Here is a 12,140-nt window from a genome sequence, read left to right as displayed (position 1 = left end):
ATAAATAATAAACCTTAAAAATCAGTACTCACACTAAGATGCATTAATAGCCATACCACAAAATCCATTAACTAACAACAGATAAGCAGAAAACAATCCCGACTTGAAAATATGCACCAAACAGCAGATATCCCCATCATCCTCTGTACTCCCCAACCCCCATTTAAAAAGAAATTTTTCCTTTTCTCATTACGCAGCTGCTGCAGCCAGACCTTGCACATGATTCATCTTGCCAACTTTATGACTCATAATTCTGAAATGTACCTGAAGACCATAAAGTCCAAACCAATGTCTAAAGGTATGCTTCATTAAGGACAACACAGCATAGGACATTGCCTATGATAAGTCATTAGTACTAACATTTCCCTTCACAGTTACTGTTGATTTTAACTACACCATTACATCTTTTTCAGGGTTAATCATGAATATGTTAAGGCTGTACATCAGAAGCAGTAAATATTAGGTAGGCTGTGTAGGGGTAACAACTAAAAGTGGAAGCTGTCAAGTTGGTGTTGACCCAACAGGGTCTCTTCAATGGTGATTCTCTGTTCGTGGAATGCCCTCATTGTTTACCTCACTTTCAGGTGGACGTGGTATTTAAAAATATTCCTATTTCCCAGGCATTTGATGGCTGAAAGATACTGTTCTTGGCAATGCTGAAATCACTGATTGAAGGAATACTTTGAATTATTTTTAGAATGCTTTAAAATTGTTTTAATTATAGATGTGTTTGCTCCCCTGGGTGGGATATAAATTGAACGTAAGAATAAATGAACAAAATGTATGGTGTGGATGTGACCAAACTGTAGGTGGCAAAAATTCTCTAAAGAGACATTTGGCTTTTTCTGGTGGGCAGCAGGCATGCCTCCTTCAGGATTATGTTTGCTTGGCCAAATAGAATCATAGAACTGCAGAGTTGGAATGGACCCTAAGGGTCATCTACTCCAATGCCCTGTAATACAAGAATCTCAACACATGGTTCCTGCTTAGCTTTGCAAATGTGTTAGCGGTGCATCCAAAAACAACAGAAAGCATGCTTCTTGTTTCAGAAAACAGAAGTGTTTATGATTATGCCATACATTTAAAGCACATTTTTTAAAAAATGTATTTATACTTTTTAAAAGTGATTTTATTGAATTTTGTATTGTATTACCACATTGGTGACTGCTACCCCAAGCTCATTTGGGGAGGAAAGGTGCAAATGAAATTCAATAAATAAATAAATAAATCAGAATACATAAAGAATCTTGTTTTTTGTGGCGCCTTAGACATGTGGAATACATACTTTTTCCCACAGCAACACAAATTATAACTATAGACATGAGTATTATGGAGTGGGGATCTGCACACTATCAATATTTTCTTTTGGAAACTTGGTAAATCAGTTTTGTTCTCTACAAGGTCTTTGACAACAAAGGTTTTATGAGTTCTGGGGACAAGGAGAACTTCTCCTCCTCAATGGCCTACATCACTGAAGTAAGGGTAAAATAAGGTAAAGGACCCCTGGATGGTTAAGTCCAGTCAAAGGCGACTATGGGGTTGCAGCGCTTATTTCACTTTGAGGCTGAGGGAGCCAGTGTTTGTCCACAGACAGCTTTCTGGGTCATATGGCCGGCATGACTAAACACCCTTTTAATTCCTGTATCTGTCCCAGCGTGTCATTTGGGTTATCTGCCCTGAAATTACTTTCAGCTAAGTTGTTAGGACTATGAGGCTGCTCACTAACATTTGCTATCTCAACCTCACAATGAAGCATCTGCCACAACACTGCACAGTGTGACTAAGACTATATATTGAGTAAGGAGTGTCTTTCACTCTCCTTGTAGTCACAGTGAAGAAAAACCTCTCTCTCTCTTTCTCTCTCTCTCTCTGTGTGTGATGATAAGGATGACTTGCTTGAAGCAGACACAGTCATACTCCACACTTCAATCTCCCATTCTAGTATTATCTTTAATTTCTCTCTGTTCATACAACTACTCGTGGCGGCTGATGGAGCAAAAGGTAGGGCAAACAGCTGATAAAGGTGAATGCCACAATAGAGCACACTTGGAATAGAGACAAAAACACAAGAAAGTTTAAGGGGGCTGGGAGAGAAGGAGAGAGATTGAAGCAGGGGAAGAGTCTAGGAGTGCGAAGAAACAGTGAGGATGACGTAGGGTGATGAGAGAGCAAGTCTAAGGATTAGAAGGGGGAAAAGAAGAAACAAAGGTGTAGGGGGAGAACTTTCTATTCAACAGAAAGTGCAGTCCTCCTATCTTGTAGTAGTTCTCTGCCTCTGCTTTCCACCAACACAACACAATCTGCCTGTTCCTTTTGCTACTTCAGTCCAGTCTCCAAAATGTTGTGTTAGCTAAGCTTCTCTCTCAGAACAGTACTGCAGCAAAAACATGATTGGCTGAAAGCATCCTAACTAAATTCTGATTGGTCTAGGGACACCACTCTGGTGAGGGAAATGGTATGAAGTTCTTGCAGTGAATTGGGTGCAGGCATCAGTCTGGAACAAATCACTTCATACAAATTGCAGTAAATAATTGTCCTGATTGACTAGGTGTTTCAATGGAACAAGATTCTCCTATGGGAAATTTTGAAATAAGTTACCATTTCTCCCTTTTTTCTGGAGAGGTGTGTGGGCAGGCCTGCCTGTGTCATAGTAATGCAGACTCCAAGCTGGAAGACAGGCAGAGAGTGAACAATTAGGATGTGAGAGAAGTGGAGAGGAAGAGTGAGCTGAAGCTCTGGGGTTAAGAGAGAACCAGGGTCTGCTGTGGCACAATGGCTGCTCTTGGTGGGGAACGGCCCCCTTTCCCCTTATGAACCAGCCTCCCCTGACAACTTCTAAATATTTACCAAATTAGCAACATTGTGCTAAGTCCTACACAGCAATTAGGTCTCATTCACACATAACAATAACATAGTGGAATGACCCTGAGGGATATGCACTCTCCCCTACTGGTGTAGTAATGAGGATGCTGTCAGAAGCTTTTGCTTCTATTTTCAATTAACCACAGGTTGGTGTTTTGTCCAAATCCTAAAATGTGATAAGTTCATCTGCTTTGGTCTTTCCTAGACTAAGACAGTCTGACCATGCTGATCCATGCTCTGGTAAATTCTAGGTTTGATTACTGTAATGCATTATATGTAGGGCTGTCCTTGAACACAGTTCAGACACTTCAACTATAACAAAATTTGGCTACTAGGGTTCTGGTTGATTTATGCAGAGGCAAGTTAAATCAATTCTAAAGGAACTCTTATTTCTTCCATTTTCACTACAAAACCCAATTAAAGGTACTGGTGCTTATCTTTAAAACCCTAAACAACTTGGGATGCAAATATTTGAAGGAGGGCCTCCTCTGGAACCAACCTACAGATGCATTAAAATAATCAGAAGAGGCCCTTATTTGTACCCTGTGTGGAATGCCTTCCTAAAGGAGGATGCCTGGCACAGATGCTGCTTTCTTTCCAATGTCAGGTGAAAACATTTCTATTTCCCCAGGCATTTTTAAATATAGTATTTTTAGCCATCTAGATACTACTATTACTTTAAATTTTAATGGATTATTGGTTACATTTTATATTGTATTTGTACATTTTAAATTCAATGCATACCACCCTGAAATACATTTTTGGATGAAGTTGAAGCTTATAAAATAAATGCATTGAAAATAATTCTGCTTCATAGATCAAAGTTTGAAGCTGGTTTTAGTAAACCGCTTTGTCCAAATTCAGATGAAATGCTAAAACAATGGTTAATACAAAATGGAAGGAAAAGCTTCCAATCTGCATTAGATCAACAATTTATAAGTGAATGAAGAGAACTATGTGGCAACAGCTATGTGTTGGGGAAGTTTAGTGGGTTCTGGAAATGCAATGAAGAAACAGTTAAGGGACTTCAGATTAGGTAAAGGAAAGCTTTGCTGCATAAGTGGGTCATGACAAAGAATTTAGGCATACTATCTTATGTACTTTAACAAAGTCTAACCCAAATAGTTACATATTTTCCCTGTTTACCCTGCCTCCATTTCCCCTTTAATCTATTTTTAAACTGTCAAACCTGTTCTTTGAAAAGTACCATGTACATATATAACACTGTATAAACTGCTTCTTAAATAAGAGGGATGTGCTTGATAAAAGCAGATGCGAAGGCTAATCCAGGCGAAATAAGAAATATGGCAAAATATATACAAGTAGAATGGAAGAAGTCAAAGGCAGGACTTTACATTGGATATTCCACAACCAATAAAAATGTCTAGACTTTCATTCTTCCTAACATTGTATTAGTATGTACAATTTTGAAGACAACATGATGAGTTCAAGTCATGGCTAAATCAAGTCCAATGATTTCAGGGGTACTACCTGAGTGTAATTTAGTTGGATACAACTCAATATACTTAAATACACACTAAATAGTAAGAATAAGTATTTTTCTGTTAAAAGTCAGAAATATTACTCTGCCTAAGGATAGCCTGTGTAGAACTACGCAACAAAGTATATATTAAAAAGCTTACACTATTCTAAAATAATATTCAATGCTCAATGTTGATTTTTTTCTTTAAAAACATACATAATATTATAAACACTTCAAATTTAAATCTATTTGGTTAAAAAATTCTTTCACTATATTCTTTCTTTCAGTGTAGTTTACAAAAAACACACAGCTATGTCTGTTGAAAAGGAATGTAAATGAAAGGACTGCAGAATTCATACCAGATGGAAAGCATATCTGTCCACTTCTGCTATATGACATATCAGTCAATGCAAAAAATACATAAGCACTCAAACGTGGAAGCTTGATCAGAGGATGAAACCCATCAATGACATTGTGGCCCCTCATTCCAAGAGTTTATGTAGCATCCTCAATTCCATTTTGAACACAAGCACTGATGAAATGGAACCCTGCAGGTCCCAGGGAGAAGACAAGCATCAACCCATCTGATTGTTTAAAAGTTTTGGATCAACAGTCATTCCAAGCTGTGCAAGTAAACCCACAAAACCCAAATACATTATACAGTACATATCTATATCTGCACACACACATAGGTGCACAACAGCAATGGAAAAAGGACTGCAAAGGACAATACATATTTGGCGTAGAAGCCAATTGTTACAAGAATACTGCTATGAGAAATGCTAAGAACTATAGCACTTGATCATAACACGTGGCCAAAATGCTTACAAAATTATCCCACAGCACAATTATTATATAAGAGAAAGTTTTAAGTTAATACACTATATTAGAATACCCTAGTTCTAACAACTGAATTCAACATACTGTAGTGTTAAAAGCTCTTAGCAGTAAGGGACGCACACAGAGACATCCTGCATATTATATACAAAGCCAGCCAGCCCAAAATTGGTTTTGATTAAAGCTAGGATATTATATATGAAAACAAATGGGACCTGAAATAAATTGTTGGCAGGGTCTCTTCCTGCCCAGTCTGAGCTGCAGAGACTGCTAATACCACAGATCCTAGGATTCTGCTTCATGCAAACTTCACTTAAGAATGAATACATCAAATATTGTATTATCTCTCATATTAAGGATAAGGACTGGAACTGGACTAAAAATCAGCAGCAGATATGCCACCTACATTTAGCAGTTCCAACACTTTCTGCAGTAGCTTAAGAGTTCCTGGGGCATTTTGCTTTCATGCAATGATATGCAATGACCCAGGAAAAACTAGACTCTCACAAGAAGTTTTTTTTTTTAAAATAGAACTTATCTAACTACTTCCTCAACCCTTGTAAAAAAAAAAATCCTCTCTGTGTTATCTCAATTCTTTCAAATACCCCCAGGTTGCAATATTATGCATGTTTTATTGTATATAAGCCCTGCTGAAATCAAGTTCCACATAAACACTGGCTATGGTTGGGATGCTAAACTGTCAGACAACAGAATGTTAGCCCACTTACCCAATTTTTGCTCTCTCTTTAGTTTTGGATGAAGAGCCAGTTTTGGGTTTTTTGCTTTCTTTGTCTTTTGGTTTTGATTTAACTTTCCTGCCCTTCTTTTCCTCTCTTCCTTCTGCTGAAACACTTGGGAAGTTTTCTGGACTCATTACTCGTGGAATGTTTCGCTCCCCTCTCTCTTTTGCTTTTGCTATTGCCTCCGATATTATGCGATTAGCTTTCTCCTGCTTACTTTCAGATTCCACCTTTTTTTTCTGTTTTTTCTCAGACATAGATTTCACCTGGGTATTCTGCAACTTAGCATATGTCCCAGAACCATCTGTTTTCTTGGAGGAAGGAGGCTGCAAGAAAAATATATATATACGTTATTCATCTAAAACAAATGTGTTGTCTTATATTGTACATTTGCAGTGCAGGCTTATACATGTTTACTCAGGAGATAGTCCCAGTGCTTATTCCATAGTCTAACTGCAGTCATGCAGCACAGTCCTACACATGTATACTTAAAATAAGATCTACTGTGTTCTTTAAGGCTTACTAATAAGTATGCTGCAGATTGAAGCCCTAATCACATATTATATAGTTAGATAATTCATGCAAATGCAATAAAAATAAAACATTTAATTCTATCATAAAATCATACAGAAGTCAGTATAAAAACACCATCTGTTAAAGCTATAGTATTCCTGAGTGGGTATGGGGGGAGCTATCCAACTTTTTATCTGCATTCTTTGTGACATTCTTTGTCACAGACAATATTTAGAAAAATCGAGGTGATACTGTAGCTTTAAGTTATAGTAAAATTACTACATTACTGTGTATTAGACGAGGTCTTTGCATGTGCAATAAAAGGGGGCTTGGGAAACAGACATATAAATGTTAAACTCAAATAAGTATTCTAAGTTTTTTCTCTCATTTTAATAGAGCTGGCAGCTGTACTATAGAAAAGTAAAAGGTAAAAATGGTGTAGTTTGAAGTTATAAATCTTTAAAAATTGTTACTTCTAAATCCTAAAATCTTTTGTCTAGTGTGAAAATTCTCTATCCATTGTAAAACCTTGTAAAAATAAAGGGGGGGTGTCCACTAAATTAGCATCTGTGCCTGGGGAGGGTCCAGTTTACAGTCTTCATGTACTGATGGGGTGGGCCATAATACAACTCCTGTTCCAACTGCATTTATTCACATTCTCCATTTTACTGTTTACCTTCTTTTTTACTTCCATATTTTCTGCGCTATCTCACTTCAGTTGAAAATTAATCTACATTCACAACCTACTCACCCTTCACCAGTGTGAATAAAAATATAAACATAATTTAAAAGAATTTTCATCATACAGTTACCAATTTTTTGTGACCATTTAAGTTGTATTTTAAATGTAATAAAACATTTTATTTATGGCACACTGATTAAAAAAATATTCAGGATAAGCCAAATAGTTCTATACAACTCCCATGTAAAAAGAATGTTTATACATAAAAAATACTGTTTTACAAATCTTGAATTTCTAGCCAGATACAGAAACCATATACTGATGAAGCAAAAGCAAATCTATAAAAACTTACATAACATAAAAGTTAACGTCATAGCAAAATCTGTACATAATACAATGTTCAACATTCAGATGCAATATATTTAAGCCAAATTAGCTTTCACAGGTAAACTAGGCATATAACGCTAAAACAATTTCAGTCAATTAGTTACAAAAAATACCCTTTGTTTAGAAATTCATGTAGAACTGATCACAGGAAACAGTTGAACAGCTCCTTTGTTTGGTTGTTGTTTCTAAATGTACGCACACTGAAATTCCTGTTTCTAGCACAAATAATTATAGCAGCCTCTCAAAGATCTGACGGAGGACAGCTTTTAAAAAAAAACAAACGTAAGGAATGGAAAGAATTTCCTATCCAAACAGACAAAAAAAGCAGATAACAATTCTGCTATGTTCTCACCCATAAATGTGCCTCTGACTACAGCATAGGGGAAAGCCAGGAATTTCCAAACACATTTTCAGGCCAGATCCAGTTCGCTTTACTGGATACATTTTTCTATACGTGCCTCATCAAAGCTTAACAGCAGTGCTGCAGCACGAAGAAGAAAGCAGGGTTTATGATAGCTAAGTAAAATGCCACCTCAAGGCCTGCAGGCTACAACAAATCACCAAGACTCGAGAAAACAGCAACAAGCTCAAGATGGCGATGCAGCACGACTCCCGCAGCAGCAGCCAGTAATAAGGAAGGTTATTCAATCCCATTAGCCTTTTAGCCCAAAGAACCCCTCCTCCTCCCACTCATTCAAGCTTTCACTTACCCTTCCTCTTGGCCTCTTCACTGAAGACATTTTTGGCATTAGACAAAGGCTTGCCCTCTGATTTTTCACCACCCGAGGTAGTGCTCAAGAGAAAAGCATTGAAAGAAGATTGCTAAATGGCCTATTTAGTAAGCCGAAAGCCAGGATAGACACAACCTTCCACAAATACACATTGTGAATTATCAACATATTCCTTCCTTGACAAGCAAGAGTCCTCTGTTTATCTACCGTATGAGAAACCGTCAACCTCCATGGAACGGCAGAATTTCAACAATAGCTGTAAGCAGATAGCCAGATTCCAACAAAACACATAAAGAAATGAATGCACAAAGCATCAAAATGCATCAGCATGAATATTAGAGATGTTGTTAAAAATACTGACTCCTTCTGCGGAAGTAGGCCAGCAGATGGTGCTACCAGTTATTATTCCATTAGACTCTGTAATTTAACCCTCAATAGACTGTTCTTCCCTACATGTGGTACAGTAGTTAACTCTTACTCTTCCAGCTGCTACAGTAGTTGAAAATAATACCTATGTATTCCACACCACACTCAAGTAACACACTGAAATCTGACATCCATTTCAAAGTATCCCTCCTACAGCTTTATAATACTAGGTCCACAGAGCAAAAATATTTGAAGTCCAGAAGCACAAGGACCATATAAGATATTTACTGTTACAAAATGAGATGCATCATTTTTTTTCCACGTGAACACTTGATATTTTAGCAGGACAGTACAGAGGTGTTTTTGCGGAAGCTATTTTGAGCCATGCCTGCTTTATACTCCTTTACTCTCCTTGCCTTTCTGTAATGTATCTATTTGGACAGAACAGGTAGGTAAGACCTTACTGATCAAAATCCATACTACTCACATATTTTTGAGGTCCACACCACAAAAGTAATATTGTTTATAATAATAATAATTCTGTAATACAGTTGCAGAAGGAAGAGGAGGCCAGCCTTAAATATTATAAAGAGAGGAAATGGTCAAAACCCATGAAATGGGTAACAGACTGAAAATAAAAGTTTAAGAAGTATTAATCTTTATAAAAGTCAAAGTTATTAATACACAGCTTTATTCAATCTGATGAAAACTGTATCTGTTTTGAAAATGTGCACCATATCATTCACAGAAGGAATATACTTCACAGCTGACTTGTAGAAAATGATTAGATACCAAGGCCACACAGAATTTGTGGTCCCCGAGTGGGAAGTGAGCTAGGTTTGCCTATCCCTGGAGACCTATAGATCTAATTGTTTTCCAAAATTCTGAGAGATTTAATAAACTTCTGTGCAGTTGGCCTTACTCGCCTCTGCAATGAAGACTGACCTTGGGCATAAATACAGCAGCACCATGAAATTTCTCTATGTCATAGCAGGGCTGCATGCCTTGATTTATTGGGCGACAAAAAGAGCTAAGAGAGCAGGGGAGACGACTTAAGTGTGCATGGCAGAAGATTGTCCCAAAATGGTGAAGAAATGTGTCCAGTGAAATTAGTTCACTGATAAACGGATTGGAAAATACCTAACCCTACTCATGGGTCAAGCACCTAAAGATCACAACCAGATGTCAAGGTGCTACATACAATAATGAGTCTGAAAAATAGTTTTAATATACTAATAATCATTTGAATTTGGATCCTACAATTCAGTCTTTCAGCTGGTGTCTCAAGCAGGTACTTGCTGAAAAGAATGTATGGGTGAGGATGTTTTTTCTTATATATATATTTTCTACACATTTTTGTGCCTTTTATTTTTATCCATCACTTTATTACTTTATAATTGAAACCTTTTCAATAAAATATTAATACAAATGGTTTTGAAAATGATGCCACTGTAGTTTCTAGCTTGGCCATGGGACAGAGATTGCTTTAGTAGTCTTGGTTGATGATCTTCATTTGAAGGTCAAAAGGAAATTTTCCTGCAGATTCTTTTGGATCTATCAGTACAGGTTAAAACACCAATGGAATTAAGCAGGTATTAACGGTACTTTCTTATGGCTCCAACTTTCTCTACTGTTTCATATCTATATTAAATGATGAGAACTAGATGCTGTTATATTTTTTATCAATGTTCTATTGTATTTTTTCTGTGTTGTATGATTGCAAATTATGTTTAATATGCTATTTTAGGACTATAAACTGCTTCAGAAAGATCATGCTTTAATTGGAAAGTAGACTATATAAAATGTTCATGTTCCAAAACACTACTGTTCAATGAACTTGTGGTTTATCTGCTACTCAAATTTGATTTACTTATTTGGACATTTATATCCTGCTTTTCTGTGACAAAAGCAAACTCAGTGCTGTTCACAAAAAAGGAACCAAGCTTTTAAAATTATTTTATTGGCCCTCTATTATTTGGTCTGCTACTCTCTTTAAAGAAGTTTTTTCATGGTTTATCCCCCCCGTTTGTTCTGTTTTCATTATTGACACTAGGCATCTTTAGCACTTCTTCAGAACTACAAAGGTAAGATTGAAATGTAGTAAATAAACAGAAGTATAGTGTCTAGATCAAGGGAAGTAATAGTACCACTCTATTCTGCCTTGGTCAGACCACACCTGGAATACTGTGTCCAGTTCTGGGAGCCAAAATTTAAGAAGGATGTTGACAAGTTGGAACATATGCATAGGAAGGCAACTAGGATGATCAAGGGTCTAGAAGTCAAGCCTTATTAGGAATTGTTGAAGGAGCTAAGTATGTTTAGCCTGGAAAAGAGGAGACTGAGAGGAGATATGATAGCCATCTTCAAACATCTAAAGGGCTGTCACATGGAAGATGGAGCAAACTTGTTTTCTCCTGCTCTGGAAGGTAGGACTCAAACCAATGGTTTCAAGTTACAAGAAAGGAGATTCCAACTAAACATACAGAAAAACTTTCTTACAGTAAGAGCTTTTTGATAGTGGAACCGTCTCCCTTAGGAGGCAGTGGACTCCCCTTCCTTGGAGGTTTTTAAGCAGAAGTTGGATGGCCATCTGTTATGGATGCTTTAGCTGATATTCCTGCATTGCTGGGGGTTAGACTAGATGACCCTGGGATCCCTTCCAAGTCTAAGATTCTATGATATAATTTGAACACCAGATAGGGGGACCCATATAGGAGAGGGGTGCTGTCTCATATCCTGCCTGTGTATTTCCTGCATACACCAGGATGGACACAGTTCTTACATTATTATCAAGACTTGCCTTCAGAGGTCCTCAGTGGGAGCTCTTTCTTTCATAATGGGCTAAGTGACTTCCAGCAACTCAGCCTCACTCCCTTGTCTCAGAGGTGCTCAGTAAGAGCTGTTGCATGTGAACTGCTAACTTCCAGCACAGTTGGCTTCAACATTCACTGAGTAAGATCTGGCTGCTCAGACTCACTAACCTCAGAGGTCCTAAGTGGACACCCTCAGACACCAGAGAAGACCAAGAATGAGGACAAAAAACCCTGGCATAATTTATTATCTGTGCAAATCTTTTTGAATGTAATTGTATTGTGCAAATATTTTTAAGCAGCTTTGTGTGTCTTTTAGGACTACATAGTAGAATAAAAGTATCAAACAAATAAATATTATGAAGCCACAAGTAGGGTAAATATGAAATATTCTGGTTTCCAGCATTATTACCTCATCTACATGTGGTGGCATTAAGTCATATATGTATGTTATATACTAGATACAAGTAGTTCTTTAATTTTCCCTCTGCAGACCAATTGAACATTGCTGGGGTCTTGGACCACTTATTTTATGTTTGAAAATCAGAGCACATGTGATAAAATAAGTGATATTTTATAAACCGCAATCTGGCCTCTCTAATGTGATGGATGTGCCTGTTTTTGTAACCACAAATTTCTTAAAAAGAAGGAAAAAAATCAATTTCAGGGTCAAGTGCAGAAATTGAGTTTGTTCCACCTTTCAACAAACCACGGTTTGAAAACTTCTGT

The 12,140-nt window shown here is 37.2% G+C and overlaps 1 protein-coding gene across 15 annotated transcripts in view; it reads right to left on the bottom strand.

The window, feature by feature from the left end:
• CHD9 (chromodomain helicase DNA binding protein 9) overlaps positions 1–12,140 on the bottom strand; it is a 75,048-nt gene that overhangs the window by 40,954 nt on the left and 21,954 nt on the right. For 9 of the 15 annotated variants that reach the window (XM_053400157.1, XM_053400156.1, XM_053400161.1 and 6 more), the window contains one exon: positions 5,911–6,248. In XM_053400157.1, the coding sequence (XP_053256132.1) occupies positions 5,911–6,248 (338 nt within the window). Of the gene's footprint in view, positions 1–2,598; positions 2,668–4,704; positions 4,840–5,910; positions 6,249–7,617; positions 7,715–7,856; positions 8,121–8,214; positions 8,604–12,140 lie in introns of those variants that run through there. The other 6 variants (XM_053400165.1, XM_053400166.1, XM_053400168.1 and 3 more) reach the window with 5 other exon arrangements.

The sequence above is a fragment of the Podarcis raffonei genome, chromosome 8 (genome assembly GCF_027172205.1).
Source record: "Podarcis raffonei isolate rPodRaf1 chromosome 8, rPodRaf1.pri, whole genome shotgun sequence".
NCBI classification, from domain to species: domain Eukaryota; kingdom Metazoa; phylum Chordata; class Lepidosauria; order Squamata; family Lacertidae; genus Podarcis; species Podarcis raffonei.
This window is presented reverse-complemented; position numbering and strand designations above follow the sequence as displayed.